General features: G+C 38.9%; 1 protein-coding gene across 1 annotated transcript in view; it reads left to right on the top strand.

Moving 5' to 3' along the window:
• The window catches only part of EVPL (envoplakin), a 77,558-nt gene extending 57,191 nt beyond the window's left edge, over positions 1–20,367 (top strand). Inside the window, exons 12-23 of the mRNA XM_088133383.1 lie at positions 636–782; positions 1,484–1,638; positions 4,192–4,289; positions 4,544–4,725; positions 6,099–6,277; positions 6,465–6,603; positions 8,993–9,186; positions 12,766–12,916; positions 13,236–13,319; positions 13,415–13,525; positions 14,282–14,374; positions 16,561–20,367. Coding sequence (XP_087989509.1) covers positions 636–782; positions 1,484–1,638; positions 4,192–4,289; positions 4,544–4,725; positions 6,099–6,277; positions 6,465–6,603; positions 8,993–9,186; positions 12,766–12,916; positions 13,236–13,319; positions 13,415–13,525; positions 14,282–14,374; positions 16,561–19,998 — 4,971 coding nt within the window. The 3' untranslated portion in view covers positions 19,999–20,367. The remainder of the gene's footprint in view (positions 1–635; positions 783–1,483; positions 1,639–4,191; positions 4,290–4,543; positions 4,726–6,098; positions 6,278–6,464; positions 6,604–8,992; positions 9,187–12,765; positions 12,917–13,235; positions 13,320–13,414; positions 13,526–14,281; positions 14,375–16,560) is intronic.
• The last annotated feature ends 548 nt before the right edge of the window (positions 20,368–20,915 follow it).

Raw genomic sequence — 20,915 nt, 5'->3', positions numbered from 1 at the left:
ATTCCTTCTCCCCTCCTGGCAAAAATAATCCTGCATGAGATGCTTTAACACCTCTGAGATTGCTTTTAAATAAAGCACTTTTGAGATTTTTACAATGTTCTTACTGGAATTTTAAAGGAGGGGGAAAAAAAACCTAAAGTATTTGCTCATATCTAAAAAAGACTGAATAAAAATGCACCCTGTGACTATATTTTAACTATCTACTTCAATCCTAATTATTTATGTAGTAGTAATGTTGCATTTCTCAGATAAAATGCTTGCAGAATAAATGGCATGCTCTATAAAAGTTTGCATTTTTGTATATCAGCTATGGCTGTTGAATTATATTCCATGGCTAAACCTCATAGCCAGGATTTCTCATGGTGGCAGTCATCTCTTAATTTTCCAAAATAATTTGGAAGGTATTTTCCAATTTCTGGAGAAAAGAAACTGGTGCCCATGGCAATTCTCATCATTCAAAAAGAATATCACCTCTCATTTTAAAAAATATAACTGAATCAAAACAGTTGAATGAAAATAGGTGAATGAAATCTGAGGTTGGCTTAGTGAGTCATAAATATAAGACCTGCTCTAGGCTATGTTACTTTTCTCAAATATATATCAGCTCTAATTCTCCACTCTTCCTTCTTTTCTAGAATGATGAGAAGACTGTGAAACTAGCTGAAAAGAGCATTGCAGAACTAAAAAGAAGGAATAAAGAAATCAGTCCTTTGAAAATGCGACGAGTCCAGTGTTCCCAGCCAATTATAATAGATGCCATCTGTGACTGGGATTTGGGTGATGTATGAAACATTTTATAATGGGTGATGGAAACTGTTCCATCTGCAACTCTGCCTTGCTAATATGTATTTCACTATGGTTTTTAATTCTTGCTTACATCACTTTGGTGGTGGTGCTTCTCAAGAACAGAAGGGAAAGGAGCAGTAAAGTACTTTAAAAAGGATACAATATGCTGTGAAATCACAGCATAAAATGACCTGTCCCTCTCTAAAATATTTCTCTCTAATACTGTAATATCATCTATTGTACATTTTCCAATCATTGAAGACTTACACAAAGTTATCCAACGGTTAGAAAACTGACCATGATAGGTTTCCTGGTGTTTTTTTGAAAAAAAAATTATTAAATCCTGATTAACTAATTGGTAATCTCAGGTTCATAATACAGAAGAACATGGAAATCTAGGAGGCTTCAGAACCGTATCAGATTTCTTGCACTAAGATAGTCTCCTCTATGCCCTGAAATATCTCACAATATAACAATAAAGGTATAGTGTACTACAAACAGCAAACAGATATGACAGCATACAATACTTGTCTTCTATTCCAGGAGGAAACATGAACAGCTTTTTTTTTTACCTATTCCTGTGGTCAAAGGGAGAACGTTATATCTGAAAAAAGTTGAATTAGTACTCCTGCAAAAGTTGATTACATCTGAAATCCACCAGAAACCAAAATCCTTTTTTCTATCTTTGTTCTTCTAGGTGCAGCTTGAAAGAGGTGAAAAGTATACTTTGAACGATAATAGCAACCAGGAGAACTGGGTGGTGCAGAATGCCAAAGAAGAGAGTAAGATAGCACCTGCTGTTTGTTTCTCCATCCCGCCTCCAGACTTAGAGGCCATAGACAGAGTTAATAGGTTAGTACAGACCTTCTTTGCTCTTTTTCCTGCAAATATATAGCTAGCAATTCTTGCTGTTATTATTATTATCCCACCTTTCAGAATAATGATCTTCCCATGTTTTTTAAAAGCAATAAAAAGAGCTTCACTTCTGCACTGGGACTCCTGCATTCTCTGTTCACTTTCCTATCCACTCATTCATTAAAAAAATAAATTTTAAAAAATCTAAATACTGTTGGTGAATATAGATATTAAATCTTCATTCTAGATTTCTGCCTTGGATGTGGGATGGGAAGTTGGGGACAAAAGAAATAGGAAAGGAAACAGAATACTTGGCAATGGGATGGAACTGAGTTGAAATATTCCCCACCAAAACATTTTAATAATATGCACCCTGAAATATAACCTTAGGCATTTGCCATATTTATAATTTTTCAAATTAAAAAAAACCTGTTCCCTTATATTCAACATATCACACAGCAAGGCAAACTAAGACACTTAGAATATGGCTTTTGAAGAAAAGGAGAAACTGTTTAAATAATAATAATAATGATAACAACAAGACCTGCCAATGGCTAAGAGCAGGAAAGTTGAAGAAAGAGACAGAGAGGCTAATTCTGGTTAAACAAGACCAAGCCTTAAGAACAAATGCATATAAAGCCAGAATTGAGAGGACAGCAACAGACAGCAAATGCCACCTCTGCAAAGAAGCTGAAGAAACAGTGGACCACCTAGCTAGCTGCTGCAAGAAGATCGCACAGACTGACTATAAACAATGACATGACAAATTAGCAACAATGGTGCATTAGAATATCTACAAGAAATACCATTTGCCTGCAGGCCAGAACTGGTAGGACCACAAAATAGAAAAATTAATAGAAACTGAAGAAGCTAAAGTGCTCTGGGACTTTAGAATTCAAATAGACAAGCATGTGCCACACAACACCCCAGATTTAACAACTGTCAATAAGAAAGACAAACAAGTCTGGATAGTGGACACTGCAATACCTGGAGAGAACAGAATGGAAGAGAAAGAACTGGAGAAAATCAAAAAACACAAAGATCTGCAAATAGAAGTAGAACAACTGTGGCAAAAGAAAGAAAAGTTAGTACCAATAGTAATAGGCACCTTGGATGCAATCCCAAAACACCTGGAGTACCATTTGAAGACCATTGGCATTGACAAAATCACCATCAGTCAATTGCAAAAGGCAGCTTTACTTGGAACAGCTTACATCCTGCAACAATACCTTTAACACCATCAAACTACAACATCTGCCTATCCCAGATCTTTGGGAAGGACTTGATAGGTGGATAAAAATGCCAAATCCAGTCTAAACATCTGGTTGACTGTGCGACAACCATAATAATAATAATAAAAATGATCCAAACAGAAATGAGTAATAATATCCAAAATAAAGTATAAAAATATTCAAGTAGCAATTAGTCATTGAGAAAAAAAGAGGGTGGGGAGAAAGTGAAGGGGAGTACCAAAGTGCCCTTTTTATCATTTTTTAAAAATGTTCTATGTTTGTATGAATATTCCTTTTTGAAATTTAAAGCTTACTACAATTTTTCCCTTTCCTATTATTCATTTCATGTTTAGTATTAAAGGTAACATGTCAGAAGGCAAAAAAAAGATAATATAATCATAGGTCATAAATGTAAGCATTATGAAACTGACAACTATAGTAAGGATTAAGATCAGATTGGCAGAGAAACTGCTGTCCAATCGCCTTGACAGCTCACAATTTAGCAAACACAGAAGAAAGAGGAGACATCTCAGTTTCTGCTTCCCCCCCCAAAGGATGAATAGTCAATAAAGCTTTTTTTTTTTTTTTTTTGCCCTGTATGAAATGTGTAGGAATGATGTTGTAACTACATCCATGTTGACAGACAGAAACTCAGACTAAAAATATATTCACATTCCTCCACAGCACTGAAAGGGAGTGCAGCTACCAAGGCAAGCAAGTTGGTAGGCTCTGTCCCCTACTAATCCCTGCAGTCAGATCTTGAAACCATTCCCACCAGTAAAGCCTATAATAGCAGGGAACTGAATACACTTTACTCAACGGCACATGGAAACCACAATCATCCAAAAACACTCTAGGGAATAAAAGCAGCTGGGTGGCAAAAAAACAAAAACAAAAAGCAGAACACTGAATAAAAGTAATATCAAGATGACATGATAAGAGAGTATTGTGCACCTTATGCATAAACAAAGATAGGTACTGCAGTAATTTGGCAAAACAAGTGACAATATATATTTTTTTTATAAATGCTCCTGGAGTGGCATGGAAGAAATTATAAAAAAAACATTTCTTACAGTGTCTATCAAATGTATAAATAGGCCTGTGTCATAAGTAGTATGCTAAGTTATTGTATTTCCAGTTAGAACTAAATCTGAACAACGTACTTCATAAATGGGGTGAAAGCAGGTTCTATTTATTCTAAATTAATCTGTAATTAAAGCCTCTGGTTCCCTGTTATGTAGTTTTTCTAACAAATATCTCCCATATACAAGTACTGTAGGAATTCCCTGTGGAAATTGTTGTGCTTTGTTGTGCTTAGGTTAGAAGGTGAGCTGAACACAGTAAAAGAGAAGAGAGCTTCAATCCAGGCCACCCTAAGAAGCAGCAACAAAGAGTCAGCTAAACCCAGCCATCACGGTATGTCAGTATCTTAACTGGTTTCTCTTATCATTGTGTGGCAAGATAGCTAAGATACTCAGCTGTGTCCCCAGAGCCTTCAACCTGACCAGGCTGTGTGATGATATGTTTCTAAGGGATTGTTTTTAAAACTGGGTGTAGACACAGCAGTTATCCTTACAGATTAATATGTATGTGAATGAGAAACTCTGTTGGATGTGGAAATTTTAATTCATTTGGATCACAGTAATGTCAATATTAATTTGTCATTCTAGCCGCAATCAGAACCTTCACTGTGGTCCAGGAAGACTCCCAAGCTGACCATTTGCTCCATAAGCTGAATAAAATTGACAATGATTTGGGACAAATAAAGATGGACATTTTTAGCCGCGCAAGATCTCCGCTAAATCACAGTGACCCTATAGAGGATGTTACACAACGGATCAGAGATCAGGAGGCAAGTGCTGAAGGAGTTTGACTGCTTACTTGTCCATGATAGCTCTCACATACTACCCAAAGCTATAGTATTTATATTCTGCAAACATCAGAAGTTCCATCAAAGAAAGGAGAGCATTTACTGCTGGTGTAAAAACAAGCAAGAATTAAAGCTCACTGACAAGTTTGATTAATAAAGAACAGAGAAGGCCTTATAATCCAATATTTTAAATTGTTTGGTTAAGATTAGATTCATATTCTAACAGCTCCCCCACTATTTTGTAGAAGGGATCTTTTCCTGTCTTTTTCTATTTTTGACTCCTTTAATCAAATCTGTGACTAGCTATACCATTTATCAGTATCTGTAAATGCTATTTTATAGGAAATATTTGCCTTCAGCTATCCTGAAAGTGAGCAGGAGCCTATTTCCACTGAGTTGGAAAAGTCAAAAGAAGTACATATCCACTGATGTTATATCTCCAACTGAAATCAGCATAGATTACCCAGTACTAGGGGTGCACACAAAACAGAAAATGCGTTTTGCTTTGTTTTGAATTGGGAATAAACTATTGCATGCTGGAATTTATTTATTTATTTATCAAATTTGTCACTGCCCATCTCGTGAAATGACTCTGGGTGGTTTACAAGAAGATAAAAATTCATTAAAACATAAAAACAATCCTAAAAACAAATGGGTTCCAAGACTATTTTGGATCAGCTACCATTCTGAAAAACAAAATCCAGAATATACTGATTGTTCCAGGTTTCAGACAAAATAAAATATGGAGGGATCTGGGATGGATTTTATAGGATAAGTAGGACAAGGCTGGTGCACATCATCCCCTCTACCCTGCCACCCATCAGCCATCACAGAGTATTTTATCAGTTCTCCACCAATCTTCTCTTCCCTTGCTCCCCTGCTTCTCCTCAGCCACCACTGCTTATGCCCCAGCACTGGCCTGCACTCTCTACCTGATCTTCCCAGCAATTTCCCTCCCCTGAGTCATTGCTGCTTATGTATTGACCCATGGGCTTATTCCTTCCTGCAATGGTCTCAGCAGTAAAGAACAAGCTTCCAATGTGGCATATCCTACCAACTTTCCCACCCCCAGTCTTTCTAGATCCTTCTGTGCCTTCTCCCCCTCCCCTCAGCTACTGCCACCAATGTTCTCACTTTTCCTGCTCCACCCTAAGGCACGTCTACTAGAACCACCATGGTTTGGCCTATATCAGAAACAAAATAATCCAGTTGTATTCTGTGCCTGGACCAAAACATCCAAAACCAGCCATACCATACATAGAACATTTTGTACAACTCAATTCGTTGCATATATATAATTACTGCATCCCACTGAATTTAACTGATTGATTTTTAAAAATCTTTATTTTTATCAGGGGACAAAAAGGAGAATTCAGGTTGTAGGAACAGAGAAGGAAGCTGCTCAGAAAGCATGTGAGATCTATCTTTCCAAGAAGCCTGCTGGCACCTCTGCCTCTCAGATTCCTGTGATGCTCAATAATATCAAGAACAAATACAATGATGTTAAAGTACTCTCCAGGTTGTATGATGAAAAGTAAGTAACATCAATAGTATCTTTTGGCAAAGAATCTTTAGTGGTGAAGAAGCAGCATTCTGCAAAATGTCTCTGTAAATTCTTAAGTACATTATTACAATTTGGAAGATACAGGGGGAAGAACTTTTTGTTTTATTGTGCTATTGAAGAAAACAGTCATAGAGTGAAATTGTCTCCCTCTTCTCAGAGCCAAAGCAAGTATAAACTTGGAAACTCAGATAGAGGACACGGACAGGATCATCAGCACCTTTGAGGCCAAGTTATCTCATGATGGCACCATTCCAGCTTCACCTAATGCACTGCAAGATCGTGCTAACGAACTTCAGGTAAGAGATGTTTGAAGTCATAGGTACCGAACAGAATAGAGCTGATCAATTAAATGCCTTCTTTGTTAATGTTTTAAAAGCCCAAATAAAAACTGAGCCACTAGGATAAATTTGGCTACCTGGCAAACTTGTTTTCAAAGTCTTCACTGATCAGTTACCTAAATGTTAGGTTTGAACCTATAAACACTGACAATAATATTATCATTGTTTTGATGTTTTCCATGCTCTCATTTAACTGGTTCTGCTATCATCACTCATCGCTCTCCAATCTAATTATTCTTTCTTTTTTCCAGAATCATCTTTTGACCATGAGTACATTTCATACTGTTAAGGAGCCTTAAACTTACTACATTTGAATAGTACAAATTAGAATGTCCTGCATTATAAGTGGAGTTGTAAGAAGGAATTGTAGGAATGAACTGCAGTCCTGAAATCTGGTCAAACAGAGTTATCATTGTGGTGACAGTGGGAAAGCAGTGATGGTGAACACATTGCTGGGGCAGATTCCACATTCTTAAAGAAAGTAGCTCAGTGTCACTATAATAATATATCTCTCTTAGATTTCAGAACTTTTTTTGGAGGGAGGAGCTCAGAATAGCCAACAAGGCAAGGGTGGTAGAGTATTCTAGATCTGTCATGAGTTTTATATAATCTTGCCTTTGGCATCCTGGTTCTCTTCTAGAAATGTTTTCATGGCCAATGACAACAAAAGAGGCAGGATGTAAGTAATACAGTATAAAGCAGTGTTTTTCAAACTTGGCAACTTTAAGATGTGTGGACTTCAACTCCCAGAATTCCCCAGAATGCTGGCTGGGAAATTCTGGGAGTTGAAGTCCACATATCTTAAAGTTGCCAAGTTTGAAAAACACTGGTATAGAGGTAAATAGCTTTTTCTGTGCCTGAGTGCATGCAAGAGAACAGACTCCAAAAAATAATAAGAGAGGCCAGCAAAAACACTAAACTTGATTTCATTTTATTTTCATTTAATGAAAATTAAAGGGCCAAGGACACCCATGTTCAGATCCTCAGCTGGTAAAGCTGAATACTCTGATGACCTTTGGCCAGTCACATTCTCTCAGTCCAACCTACTTAACATGGCTCTTATTGCTGAGAAAGTGTGCAGTATGCCACCTCAAGCTCCTGGAGGAAAGATGGGATAGAAATTTGTTTGTTTGTTCAATTTATATGGCTGCCCACTCATCAAACAACTGAATAAAATGTAGCTAATATTATTATTGTATACCCTTGTTGTTAATCATTGTTCAAAATTAAAATTCTGTATTTACTTTTGGAGGATATTTAGAGCTCACTTAGCCTTCATATTGTGCACTTTGGCCAAAATATGAATGATTAAAGAGAAGTTACATACTGGTGGAATCTCTTTGCACCAAGGCTCTTATGGGAAAGGTTTCTTGATTTGCCAATAGGAGAAAACAGAGATAGGCAGCACTGTGCCTGTACACCAGTTTTTCTCAACCTTGGCAAATTTAAGATAGGTGGACTTCAATTCAATTCACAGCTAGCTATGGAATTTTGGGAGTTGAAATCCACCTATCATAAAGTTGCCAAGGTTGAGAAACACTGCTGTAGACATTAGTGCCCAGCAATCTCCTTGATAAATCTAATTTTTTAAAAGAGTCATTTAATTACATTAACAACATATAAAGAAGAGTAAAATTGGGAAATGGGAATACTGCAAAGCAAAGAACCACTCCCTAGCATTATTTTTATTTACAGATGCACTTTTGGGCCCCACATAACCCCATAGGTATTTCTGGCTGCAGTGTGCCTTACAGCTCAGAAAAAAATAAGATAAGTTGTCTTCACAAAGAGAAACCCATCTAGAGAGGAGAAGGAAGAAGCAGGTTCACCTATCACCTTCTGATAAATTGGTGTTTTATGAGCAGCATAACTATCATGACAGTCGTTTATGAAAGACAAGCCCTCCTCCCTCTCCCGCCATGGCAGTCACTTAATGAGAACATTCATGACGTGTTGTCAAAATTCCAAATATGCCCTTGGCTCAAAAAAGTAGATTACTCCTGAAGCAGAGCATTTAGTTCCAGCATCCTAATTATAAAGCAGGGAAAATTATTATTTCCCCACTGAGCCTCTTCCCTATCTCTTTCTGCATTTCATTTCTTAATTCCTCCTTTAGCCTTAGCTACTTTTCTATGCCTTATTTCCCCCAACTGAAGTTACAGCTCCTTTCTTTCCTTAAAATCTGGTTAGGTTATCTGTCTATCCTCTCTTTCCCCTAATAATCTGATTGAAAGGGAAAGCAGGCATGACACATTTGAGGATGAGATGATCTGAGTGAACAGTTGTGCAAATATATATTTGTCCCATTTGTAAGTCTCCATGACACATGTATCTCTTCCCTTTTTAGAAACTGAAACGAGATTTAGTGAAGCAGGAGAACTGCTTGCTCAAATTAAACCGCAGCCTTAAGGATGCAGAACATAGCTGCAGTGCTGTGCAAAACAATTTTCAAGAATACTGTCCAGATCTGCCTAGGCAGAAAAAGGAGGTCCAGCTCATTAATGATCGGTATCATATTGTTGCTGACCAGCTGGATCAACGGTGAGAAGCCCAGCTCACTCTAGTGGGGGAAACGATTAGTATGAATATTCATGATTCCACAACTAAGGAGGTGGCTGGGGCCTTGGACAGAATCGTGCCTGTGCGGCCTCTCTTGGCCCATCGCCTCCAGCACTCCCCATGATTTATAGAGGAGTTAAGGGAGCTGAAAAGGGCTAAGAGTTTTCTAGAGCGCTGCTGGCAGAAAACTAAAGACGAGTTTGACCGAACACGGGTTAGAGCCGCTATTAAGGCCTACCTAGTGGTGGTAAGGGTGGTGAAACGTCAGTATTTCTCTGCTCTTATTGCATCCTCAGAGTGTCACCTGGCAGCCCTGTTCAGGGTCACTCAGTCCCTCCTGGGTAGGGAGGGCTCGGAGGACTATTTACAGGGCCGTGCAGAGGAATTTGCTGAACACCTGACGGATAAAGTCACTCAGATCCGTTCTCAGTTGGAGGCCAGGCATGAGGCAGGTCCAGTGGAGTTGCCCAGGGAACGCTCTTACCCAGTTATCTGGGAATGGCTTGATCCTGTTGCCCCTGAGGAAGTGGACAGGGTCCTTGGGGCTGTTAGTGCGGCTACCTGTATTCTAAATCCTTGTCCCTCCTGATTAGTTAAAGCCACCAAGGAGGTGACTTTAGGGTGGATGCTGGCAGTAGTCAATTCATCCTTGCAGGAAGGGATGTTCCCAAAGGCTTTCAAGGAGGCTTTGGTCCGTCCCCTCCTCAAGAAACCATCACTATATCCCACCCTTCTGGATAATTTTCGTCCAGTCTCCCACCTTCCCTTCCTAGGAAAGGTAGTGGAAAAGGTGGTTGTGCGGCAACTTCAAAGGATCCTGGAGGAAACGGATTATCTGGACCCCTATCAGTCAGGTTTCAGGCCCAGTTATGGGGCAGAAACAGCATTGGTCACACTTTTGGATGATTTCTGGCAAGAGCGGGATGGGGGTAGTGCATCCATCCTTGCTCTCCTTGCTCTCTCAGTGGCTTTCAATACCATCAACCATGGTATCCTTTTGGATTGGCTGCAGGAGTTGGGGCTGGGTGGCACAGTGCTGTGCTGGTTCAGCTCCTTTCTCCAAGGCCGAACCCAATCGGTGTTGATAGGGAGTGAGAGGTCCAACCCACGGCCCCTACTTTGTGGGATGCCTCAGGGTTTGGTGCTCTTGCCGCTCCTATTTAACATCTACACGAAATCGTTGGGTGAGATCATCTGGCACCATGGGATGAGGCATCATCAGTAAGCTGATGATACCCAATTATACATCTCCATCCTGGGTGACCTAATTGATGCTGTGGCTACCCTCTCACAGTGCCTGGAGGCTATAGGGGCCTGGATGGGGAACAACAGGGTTCAACTGAACCTGGTTGTGGGTCCGGGGAGCCTCAAAGTCTAGGAGTTTATCATCCTTGGTTCTTGATGGGGCCTTACTACCCCAGACAGACCTGGTGCGTAATCTGGGGGTCCTCCTGGACTCATGACTCCTGTTCGAAGAGCAGGTGGCAGTTGTGGCTAGGAGGGCCTTTGCGCAACTTCATGTTGTGCGGCAGTTACACTCCTTCCTCGATCAGGAGGCCCTCCACATGGTCATTCATGCCCTGGTCACCTCCCGGTTAGATTACTGCAATGTGCTCTACATTGGGGTACCCTTGAAGAGTATCTGGAAGCTACAGCTGGTGCAGAATGCAGCAGTGCAGACAGTTCTGAATACCCCTAGGGGGGCACATATAACACCGTTGTTACGCAGCTGCATTGGTTGCCAGTTTGCTTCCGGGTCCAGTTCAAGGTGTTGGTTATTACCTTTAAAGCCCTTCATGGCACAGGACCAAGTTATCTGAGGAGCCGTCTCGCCCCTGTTATATATCAGCCCACCCCACTTGGTCTGGCAGAAGGGGCATGTTGCAGACCCCACCAGTCAAGGAATTTCAACTGGTGGGATCTAGGAAGAGGGCCTTTTCTGCTGTGGCCCCTGCTCTGTGGAACAACCTACCTCCCAACTCTCATGGCCTTCAGGAAAGGTGTGAAATCCTGGCTATGCCAGAAGACCTGGAGGCCGGATGGGGGCTTGCACCAGTGGAGGTGGCTTGTGGGGTAATTGATTGCCCCCCCATCATCTTGAATGTTTTTAGTATTTATGTATAGGTTTGTTTTTACAGTTGATTTTTAATGGATTAATTAATTTTAATTATTTATGGGGTATTTTTAATTGTTTATGGGTTTTTGATTTTAATTGTGAGCCACCCAGTGTCACCCATTGGGGGAGATGCGTGGCATACAAATGTAATAATAAATAAAATAAATAAACTAGCTTTTGTGATGCAACATGCCTAAAGACCAAATTTGGAATTATATTTTCCAGAATCTTCTTTTCCTCCAGGACCTCAATCAGCAAAAGGAAACCATATAATATAGCAAACTATTTCCCCCTTTCTGGAGCCAAAGAAAAATATGCATGGCTAGCAATACTCATTTGGTTCTCAGCCTCTCCCATCTTTCAGTAACCCATGCACTGTTAGGAAAGGATTTGTCAGTTTTATTGCTCCACTTCTTCTACCTTTCAGAAGCAAAATCAATAGAAATAAATAATCAGCCTCTCACAGATAAACAGAAAGGGTCCTGGATATAGCCTGAAATTTTCTGTGTCACTGCTGATTAGATGCAAGGATTTAATAGCACATTATTTTTTCATAAATGCCAAGAGGAAAGGTTTTGGAAGCACAAGGCACATTTATCTGAAGCATATGTCTCAATCAGAAAGAAAGGGGAAGAGCTGCTAGATTCATTGATAAACCTGGACCACTTCTCCCTGAGAGTATCTGCCGGTTCCATCAAGTTGGACAGGGTAGGCGCACTCCAGGTCCCTTCCCTCAAATGTTCCCATCTAGTGGGACCTAAAAAACATGTCTTTTCCATAGCAGCCCCGGCCCTTTGGAACACCATTCCCCCGGGATCTGGGCTCCAGGTCCCCACCCTTTTAGCCTTCCAGAACGCTTTAAAAAGCTGGTTGTTCCCCTAAGTGTTGGGATAGGGTGCGGTTAGAGCATGGGGATTGTATTGCTAGATGTATTGGTGAATGTTGGTTAAAGCACCAGGCTTTGGCTTTCCTGTTTTTTTGGGGGGGGGGGTTGGTTTTTATTGTTTTAACCTCCCAGAGTTGTGTTACATAAGATAGGCGACTATATAAGTCTTTTAAACAAACAAACAAACCTGTTGGAAATAGCTGGTTTTGTAAGATAAGCAGACAGTCTCAGCATTAGAGAATTGACAGCCTTTATAAGCTCCCTTTTCATATTGTCAGGGGATCTCAAAGCTGGAATGGGAAATTTTTGCTGTTTTTGTTCTTTCTTGGATATTCATACACTGCAAATCATGAACACTGCTCATTGCCTTTAATAATTGAAAATTGTTCAAGATATTCCCAATAATCAGTTTAAAAAGCCCTTCTCCATGAAATGGCTGACTTCATGAGTCTCCTATCATTACTTTTCTGATTTTTTCTGGACTTTATTCTCTGTAAGATCTTTTCTTAAACTCATCCAAAGAAGTTTGCTACTTAAACTCAGCCATCTTGCTGTGCAGGGAGAAGACACTTTGGAATACCAGCCTCATTTACCAACAGTTCCAAAATGCCAATGAGAATTTGATATTCTGGCTCAACAATCTTCCAAAGCACCAGATCAAGACCACAGATGGACTGAGCCAGATTAACTACAAGCTCCAGGCCCAGAAGGTATGAGAGCATTGCCCTATGCTCAAATATAGGGATGGAAGGCAAACTCCCACTATGAATCTTTCATGCAGGAATTGATGAAAGAGAAATATGCCTGCATGTAACATTCACATGTGCTTGTTCTTTACTCAGTGGCTGCAACAGTAAATGATAATGTACATGTCTGAAAAATTCACCAAAGCAACGCTGTTATAATATATATTGTTTATAAAGCAACAATCATAGAATTAGTGCTTCCAAAATAAGCAACAATCTAATTAAGTAATAATCTAGCATTGTGCAGGACCTTATCATAACTCCATCTCTGCTTCTCCTACAGAGGCAGGCAAATGAAATCCAGAGTAAAGAGTCTGACAAAAATTCAGTGATCAGCTTGTCCCGGAATGTGCAGTCTGTCCTTAATGTATGTTTGCACGGTTCTACAGTTTCCATTTCCAATTAGCAAACCCGTCTATCCCCCTCCAATTATATGACTGGTTGAAATTTCTTTAAAAACAGGATTATGAACTTCAGGCAGAAAAATATCGATCATCTCTGGATCCTGCTTTGACTGCTTCATCTGCCAAGCGCCTCCGGGTGACTCCACTCCAAGAGAGCATCCAGGCTCAGGTGAGTGACTAAACCCAGAGCCTGGATTTACTTATAAAATATGCTCTCCCTAAACTGCTGCTACATGTTCATGAGGCAGTTTTCATAGTATCAAAGCAGCACAAGTCCTTAAAAGTAACAACAGTTTTGAGAAACCATAAAAGATTTGGAACATTCAATCCAATATCTGGCAGTTTAAAATTTAGTGCTCAGGAAAATAATTCTGTAAGTTGTTATTTGAAAAAAAAAAAGATATCTGATGAACTAACAAGGGAAGTATTCAAAACTGATATAATTAAATAGACAAAGTCTATTAGAGAAACTTGGTGGCTAAAGGAGATACAAGGTCTTCAAATTAGCTGATAAAAATTTTGTACTTTTTTCCCTGCTGAAAAATCTCTGCATCTATATTTTTCTGACATTCAGATAAACCACATAATATATTCCCGACCAATAGCAGGGAGGCCAAGACATGAAAGATTGGTTGCAGCCTAAATATATTTTGTCATATACTTACCTGGCAGTAAATCCCTGTGAACATTTTGAAATTTACTTCTAAATAAACATGTAAAGGGTTGCATTTTCTGGTGGTTTAAAATAAGCAGGAAAAGTTTCTCTCCAGATTATAGCATTTTTCTAACTCCACAGAAAGCTGTTTGTTCAACACTGTGGTCTAGCATTAATATTTAAAAATAAATACTGCAGTTTACTAGGTGTTGGTTATCTTGATATAGGAAGTGCCATATCTGAATAAAGTTTTTTGTTAATTGGCTTTAGGAAAATGATATGACAAAGCTCTATACAGAGACAGCTGCTGAAAATAAACAGCAACTCAGCTGGTTGGAATTTGCCAAGAAAATTATGGATAAGGTATGCCTAAATCATTTGAGGTTATGTATATAATACTTAAATTTTAGAGCATCTGTTATGAGCCAGTGAGAAAAAAGTTTCTAGGTTTCTTTTTTCTTCAGTATGATAACAAGTGAGATTGTTATTTTTAATTGCTTTTGCCCCACTATACATCAAGGATTCAGGAACTATAATTCCTAACATGCTTTACCAAAATAGGGGGCAGTGATACCTTTGCACAACTGCTTGAGAATCCATTAATTTCTTATTGCATTCTACTTTGATTCAGCTTTGCTTGATGGGAATAGTGGATATTTTAGATTGAACTCCCAAATTCTAATCAGAATAGTTGAAAGGGAATCCTCACTCCATGCAATACTTTTTTTCAATTTCATTCTGTCCTGCATTACACACTCTCTTTCTATCGGATTGATAGCACTGACCTGACTGATCTTCCCCCCATCTGTTCCAGTCTTTCCTATTAGGTCTTTAAAGTAGGGCTTGTAGTGATCCAGATTCAAAGGGGGAAAAATGTGATTTATTTCACGCATGTTCCATCTGATGGGAACTCTTTAAAGAAGCTGCACAATCCCAGAAAGAATGTATTTGATTTAAGGAGGTCCCAACAGGTTTAACATGTAAACCCTCATGTGCTCCAAATTACCTTTCCTCTTCAAATCCAGATTGCTGCATAGCCCTACTTTTGTATTTTCTGACAGTTTTTCACAGTGTGGAAATAAAAATTAGAACTTTACACTGGATGTCCTAGCAATATTTTGTTATGCATTTATTTTACAATATTTGTAGATTCTACATGGACTCTAGGATTGAAGACCCTGGTTTAATTGTGAGGCATAGACTATTACTCTAAATGCTTTAAATGTACAACTCTAATATACACCACCTTATTCTGAAGGGACTGTATTTTTGTTCCACTTTTCATCATGTTTTAATAGTTAACTTTCTCCCCCCCCTCTCTCTTTTGGTATTTATTCTGAATTATTTTATAGATTTATTTCTTTGAATTCCTAATCACAATTGCAACGTTTAAATGTAGAACAAAAGCTAATGGTGATAATGAAGAACCATTTTATTACAATAATATCTCACACTTCGTCATTCACCACAACTTTGCTTTTTAATATTTGATCCAGGACTGAAAATTGTTTCCAGTTTCAAAAACCTTTTGAACTTCAAAAAGCAAAAACCAAGAGAATGCCCTTTTTCAAAAGTAATTTAAAATTGGAAAAAAACAATTCTATATTAAATAAATATAAAAAGCCAAAAATCTCTGAGGACTGGGTTTTTTCCATGAAACAAAATTCATAACCTTCAGGGTTTCATCCCATTTGTTGTTCTTTTGTATAGTAGCTCATATTTATCATTGCTGGTCTGTCAAATATTTTGGAAACTTGCCCAAGAATTTTGTAATAAAGCTTTGCCTAATATTTGGGCAGTACTTTTTCTTAAGAGTTCAAAGTGCTTTGTATTAATAATTTTAGCCACTAAGCCAGCACTGGTAGCCCTATGTAATAGAAAGGGGGAGGAGGGCTGAGACAATGATTTATCTCAGGTATACTGGAGCTTCTGAAGTATCAAGTTCTATCTTAAAACTTCTGAAGTTGCATGTTTTATCTTATTGACCATTAGAAACAGAAAGAGAAAACAAGATACATCTTCATTCCTCTCATTGTTTCTCCTCCCTATTCCCTGACTGGAAGCCTGATACTATTACGGGGTCTTCTTTCGCCTGCTTCCTACTAAAAGAGCAGAACATCCTCCTTTTCCTTTCCCCTGTCATGTACACAAAAAGGTTAGTGATGCAGGCTTTATATCAGAGGATGTAATATCCTTCATATAATTCATTTTTTTAGTACTTAAGTATCTGTCCCTAGATATTGTTAATAGGCTTTGTTCTATTCACATACACATGCTTTGCTAAATACAGAGTCTGGTGAATAATCTGAAGGATTCCAAGTGGATTTTTTTTTTTAATTTTTCCCTAGAAGGGTCTAGTGAGTTAATGGCTGAATTGAGATTTTATTCTTAAATCCCAGCTTAATCTCACATTCAGTGTGTTCACTAAATGTTGCCACATGTTCCAAGGAGCCAGTAATGTAGAACTTTAGGACTGGAAGTAATTTCCATAGTATTAAGTGTGAACAATGCTTTCCTATTCTTCTTATTTTTTCCCTTTCTTTCTGCAGAAAGAAGTAAATGATGCAATGCAAGTAATGCATGAACAAACCCAGCAGTCCAAAAACACAGACAAGTCACAAACAGAATCAGAAATCCTGAAGTCTCAGCTTAAAGATGAACAGACCAAGAAAGCCAATGTTCAGCAAGAGCTGGAGGAACAGAGAAATAAACTTTTGATACTGAAAACCCAACGGCCCATTGAAAGAGTTGAGGAGAAAGAGGTGATAGAGTATTATAGAGATCCAGTTCTGGAGAGTGACCTCTCTAAAATATCTAATCAAATTGAGAATGAAAAGAAGAAAAGAGAAGATTTACAGACAGATATTGAGATAATGAATAATAAAGTCCTTGAAATGGAAAAAGATAGAAAGATTGTGAAAAGCCATCTGCTTACAAAAGAAGTTACAAACATAGAAAAAGATCCAAATCTAGATGCCCAAGCAGCAAGACTACAAAAAGAAATCTGGTATCTTCATGAAAATTCAACTTCTTTCTCTGAAATTGAACGGCTCAGGAAGGAGCTGTACCTCCTGGAGCAGAAGCAGCCAAACATCCGAGAGAAAGTAGTGGTAAAAGAGGTGGTCAAGCTAGAGAAGGATCCAGAAATGCTGAAAGCAATCAGAACACTACAGTTGCAAGTTGATGAGGATAGTTTCAAGAAGAAGTCTGTAATGGATACAATAGGGAAGCTGAAAAGCAAAATTGATGATCTTGAGAAGCTGATTGAAGCAGCTGAACCTAAAGTCATTGTGAAAGAAATAAAACAAGTTGAGCAAGATCCAAAGCTCTTAAAGGAGTCTTCTACGCTTCAAAAGCTTATTGATGAGGAAAGGAACAAGAACTTCTTATTGGCAAGTGAACTGACACAGCTGCAGAGCAAATATAGCACTGTGGAGAAGCAAAAGCCTAAGGTGGAAGTAAAAGAAAGAGTCAATGAGATTTTTCATCTAGACCCAGAAACAGAAGAAGAGATAGTACGGTTGAAGAGAGAACTCCAAGAAGTTTCAAGGAAAAGAAAAAAAGTTGATGAGGAGGTAGAAACAGCTTTGACTGAGCTGAAAGTTCTCAGATCCCAAACACCTACTGTGGAGTTTAAAGAAGTCATCCAAGAGGTGATGAAAACAGAAAAGAGCCCAGAGATATTGAGAGAGATAGACCGGTTGAAAGAACAGCTAAATGACCTTGTGAATGCAAATGGTCGGTCCCAAGAGCAGCTAATCAGGTTACAGGGAGAAAGGGATGAGTGGAAAAGAGAAAGATCCAAAGTTGAAACCAAGGTTGTTACTAAGGAAGTTGTCCGATATGAGAATGATCCTCTGTTAGAAAAAGAGGCTGAATGCCTCCGCCAAGAAGTACGTAATACATTACAAAAGAGAAGAGCAACTGAAGATGCCATCTATGACCTGCAGAATAAGTACATGCTTCTGGAGAGAAGGAAGCCTGAGGAAAAAGTGGTGGTGCAGGAGGTAGTTGTTACTCAGAAAGATGCAAAGCTTAGAGATGAGCACAACAGGCTGAGCAGGAGTTTAGATGAAGAAATAAGCAACCGACGAAGGATGGAGCATGAGGTCCAACAGCTTCGGGCAGCAGTGGAAGACAAAGAAAAACTGCTGAACTTCCAAGATGACAGAAACAAAAGGCTTGCTCTGGAAAAGGAGATGCGGCAGATCACCTTGAGGATAAAAGAAATTGAAGAAAGCCCATCTCCAGTTCAAGAAAAAATAATCATGGAGGAAGTAGTCAAGTTAGAAAAAGATCCGGTTCTTGAGCAGTCTAGTACCAAATTGCGAGTTGAACTAGATAATGAGAAAGCTCAAGTACTGAACCTTCAGAGGGAATGCAAGAACCTTCAAGTCCAGATTGATGTTCTACAAAAGACAAAGTCCCAGGAAAAGACAATATATAAGGAAGTAATCAGAGTAGAAAAGGATAGGGTGCTTGAAAATGAGCGAGCACGTCTTTGGGATCTGCTAAGCAGAGAACGAACTGTCCGGCAAAATGCAGAAGAAGGTATCAGACATCTCAAAGAGAAGATTGAAAGAGCAGAAGGCATGAAACGCACATGGACCAGAGAAGAAGCTGATCTCCAGAAAACTCGAAATGTGACAATGCAAGAAAAAGCCAGTCTTGAAGATGAATTAAGGGAACTAGACAAACAGAAGCAGCAAAACATCCTTTTCCTTAGAGAGCAGACCAAGCTCTTGAGCCAAAGGACTGAGAGTGACAGACAAAAGAAGATCCAATTTGGCAAGGAGATTTCTCGTCTTGAATCAGATATACTTATGGAGAAGGATAATATTTATGAAAAAGAGAGGACTATCCGGGAACTCCAATCCAGAATCAACAGAGAAGAACTGAACAATGAGACTCAGATGAGAGAGACAAATCTCTCTACCAAGATTTCTATTCTGGATCCAGAGACTGGTAAAGATATGTCACCCTATGAGGCTTATAAGAGAGGCATGATAGATAGGAGTCAGTATATCCATTTGCAAGAACTAGAATGTGATTGGGAAGAAATCACAACCCTGGGACCCAAAGGGGATGTGTCTGTTCTTCTTGACAAAAAGAGTGGAAAAGAGTACTCTATTGATGATGCTCTGCGGTTTAGAAGGATTACAAAAGATGAATACCAGCTTTACAAGGAAGGCAAAATCCCCATCTGTGAGTTTGCTCTACTTGTAGCAGGAGAAACTAAGCAGAATTCATCCCTTTCCATAGGTTCAATAATTTCCAAATCTCCAATTTCATCTCCTGTTTTTCAACAAAAGCAAAGCTTCTTTTCTCCTGGTCCACAGATGGTTTTCTGTGATGATACTTTTCCTATTGCTGGAGTGTATGACACAACCTATGACAACAAGTACAACATTAAGTCTGCACTTGGCAAGAAATTGGTGGATCCAATGACAGCCCAGAAGCTTTTAGAGGCACAAGCTGCTACTGGAGGCATAGTTGATCTTATCTCAAGAGAGCGCTACTCTGTCCACAAAGCCCTTGATAAAGGACTGATTGATAATACCTACATGCAGAGGTTGTTGAATGCTCAGAAGGCTTTCACAGGGATTGAAGATCCTGTCACCAAGAGAAGACTGGCTGTAGGAGAAGCAGTTCAGAAAGGATGGATAACCAAAGATAATGCCTTTCCTTACTTACAGGTTCAACACCTAACTGGAGGACTAATAGATCCTAAGAAAACAGGCCGTATCCCAGTATCAGAAGCTATCCAGACAGGTCTGGTTAGTAGCGATTTGGCCACATTGCTACAAGATGAATCTAGTTATGAAAAAGATCTTGTTGATCCCATCACCAAAGAGAAGATTCATTATAAGGAGGCCATGACTCGTTGCCAGAAAGATCCTCTAAGTGGACTCCTCCTCCTCCCAGCTACCTCTGAAGGATATCAGTCAACAATCCATTCAACCACTCTGCCCCGATTCAGGCACTGAGCAAGGCACCATAATTTTAAATTTGTAAAGAGTCTGAAATGCTTTTAATCCACAGGAGAATTCACACACTATCTATTGATGAACAAAATGTCTGACAGTTATAGATGTCTGTGTACTATACTAGATAGCAAGACTTATTTCATTATATCAAGCTAGCAGTACTTCATAAAGAAACATTTCTAAAAGTAGAAGGGATCTAATATGGGAGTAAGTAAAGTATATATTATAGAGAATAAAGGGGTTTTTAAAATAGAACAAATTTCAAAATGCTTAGAAAATAGTTCCTTCCTATAACGTCTGAAGGGGTAGCTTCATTTCATGTCACAATATTTGGAGTTCAAAGGTCATGCATGCAATAAAAGTTAAAAGACTGAATACTATCAATTTGTTATTTTTTAAAAGGGCTAACAATCCTCTTCCCCCTGATGTATACAATGCTTTATATATTCCTGAGTCAGCAGTCCTAGCTAGGAACTGCAGTTCAGCAGGACCTGGAGAACCATAGATTCTTTATCCTGATGTAAACATTAAACTATAGAATTCAAAAATTAACAGTGCCAAAAATTACATGGAAACACATAGATAGAGAGAATGCACTTGCTAAGTCTAAGGTAACACCGTTGGAAAAAGGCAAATCAAACTAATAACAAGTATGCTATTATATAATATACAACAGATCATACATATTGTAAAAGAGCTATATATAAATTAAAAATCTCTTTCCAGTTGCACTTAACTCCTGGGGACTTCATATGTGCATATAGTTTTCTTGGCAACAATGTGGTTTGCCATATTCTTCTTCTAAGATTTTTTTTTACTTTCCAGTCTAGCCTACAGTCCAGTATTTCTTAGTGGTTTCCCATCTAAGGTCTGGCTAGCTTTTTGAGATTAGCCATAAATGGTTAGATACTGCCACT

The sequence above is a fragment of the Python bivittatus genome, unplaced genomic scaffold, assembly GCF_059951505.1.
Source record: "Python bivittatus isolate LINGU-HERP-01145 unplaced genomic scaffold, Pbiv_v1 ctg000080_np1212, whole genome shotgun sequence".
Classification (NCBI taxonomy): Eukaryota; Metazoa; Chordata; class Lepidosauria; order Squamata; family Pythonidae; genus Python; species Python bivittatus.
Note: the sequence above shows the minus strand (reverse complement) of the source record. Positions and strands in the feature narration are given on the sequence as shown.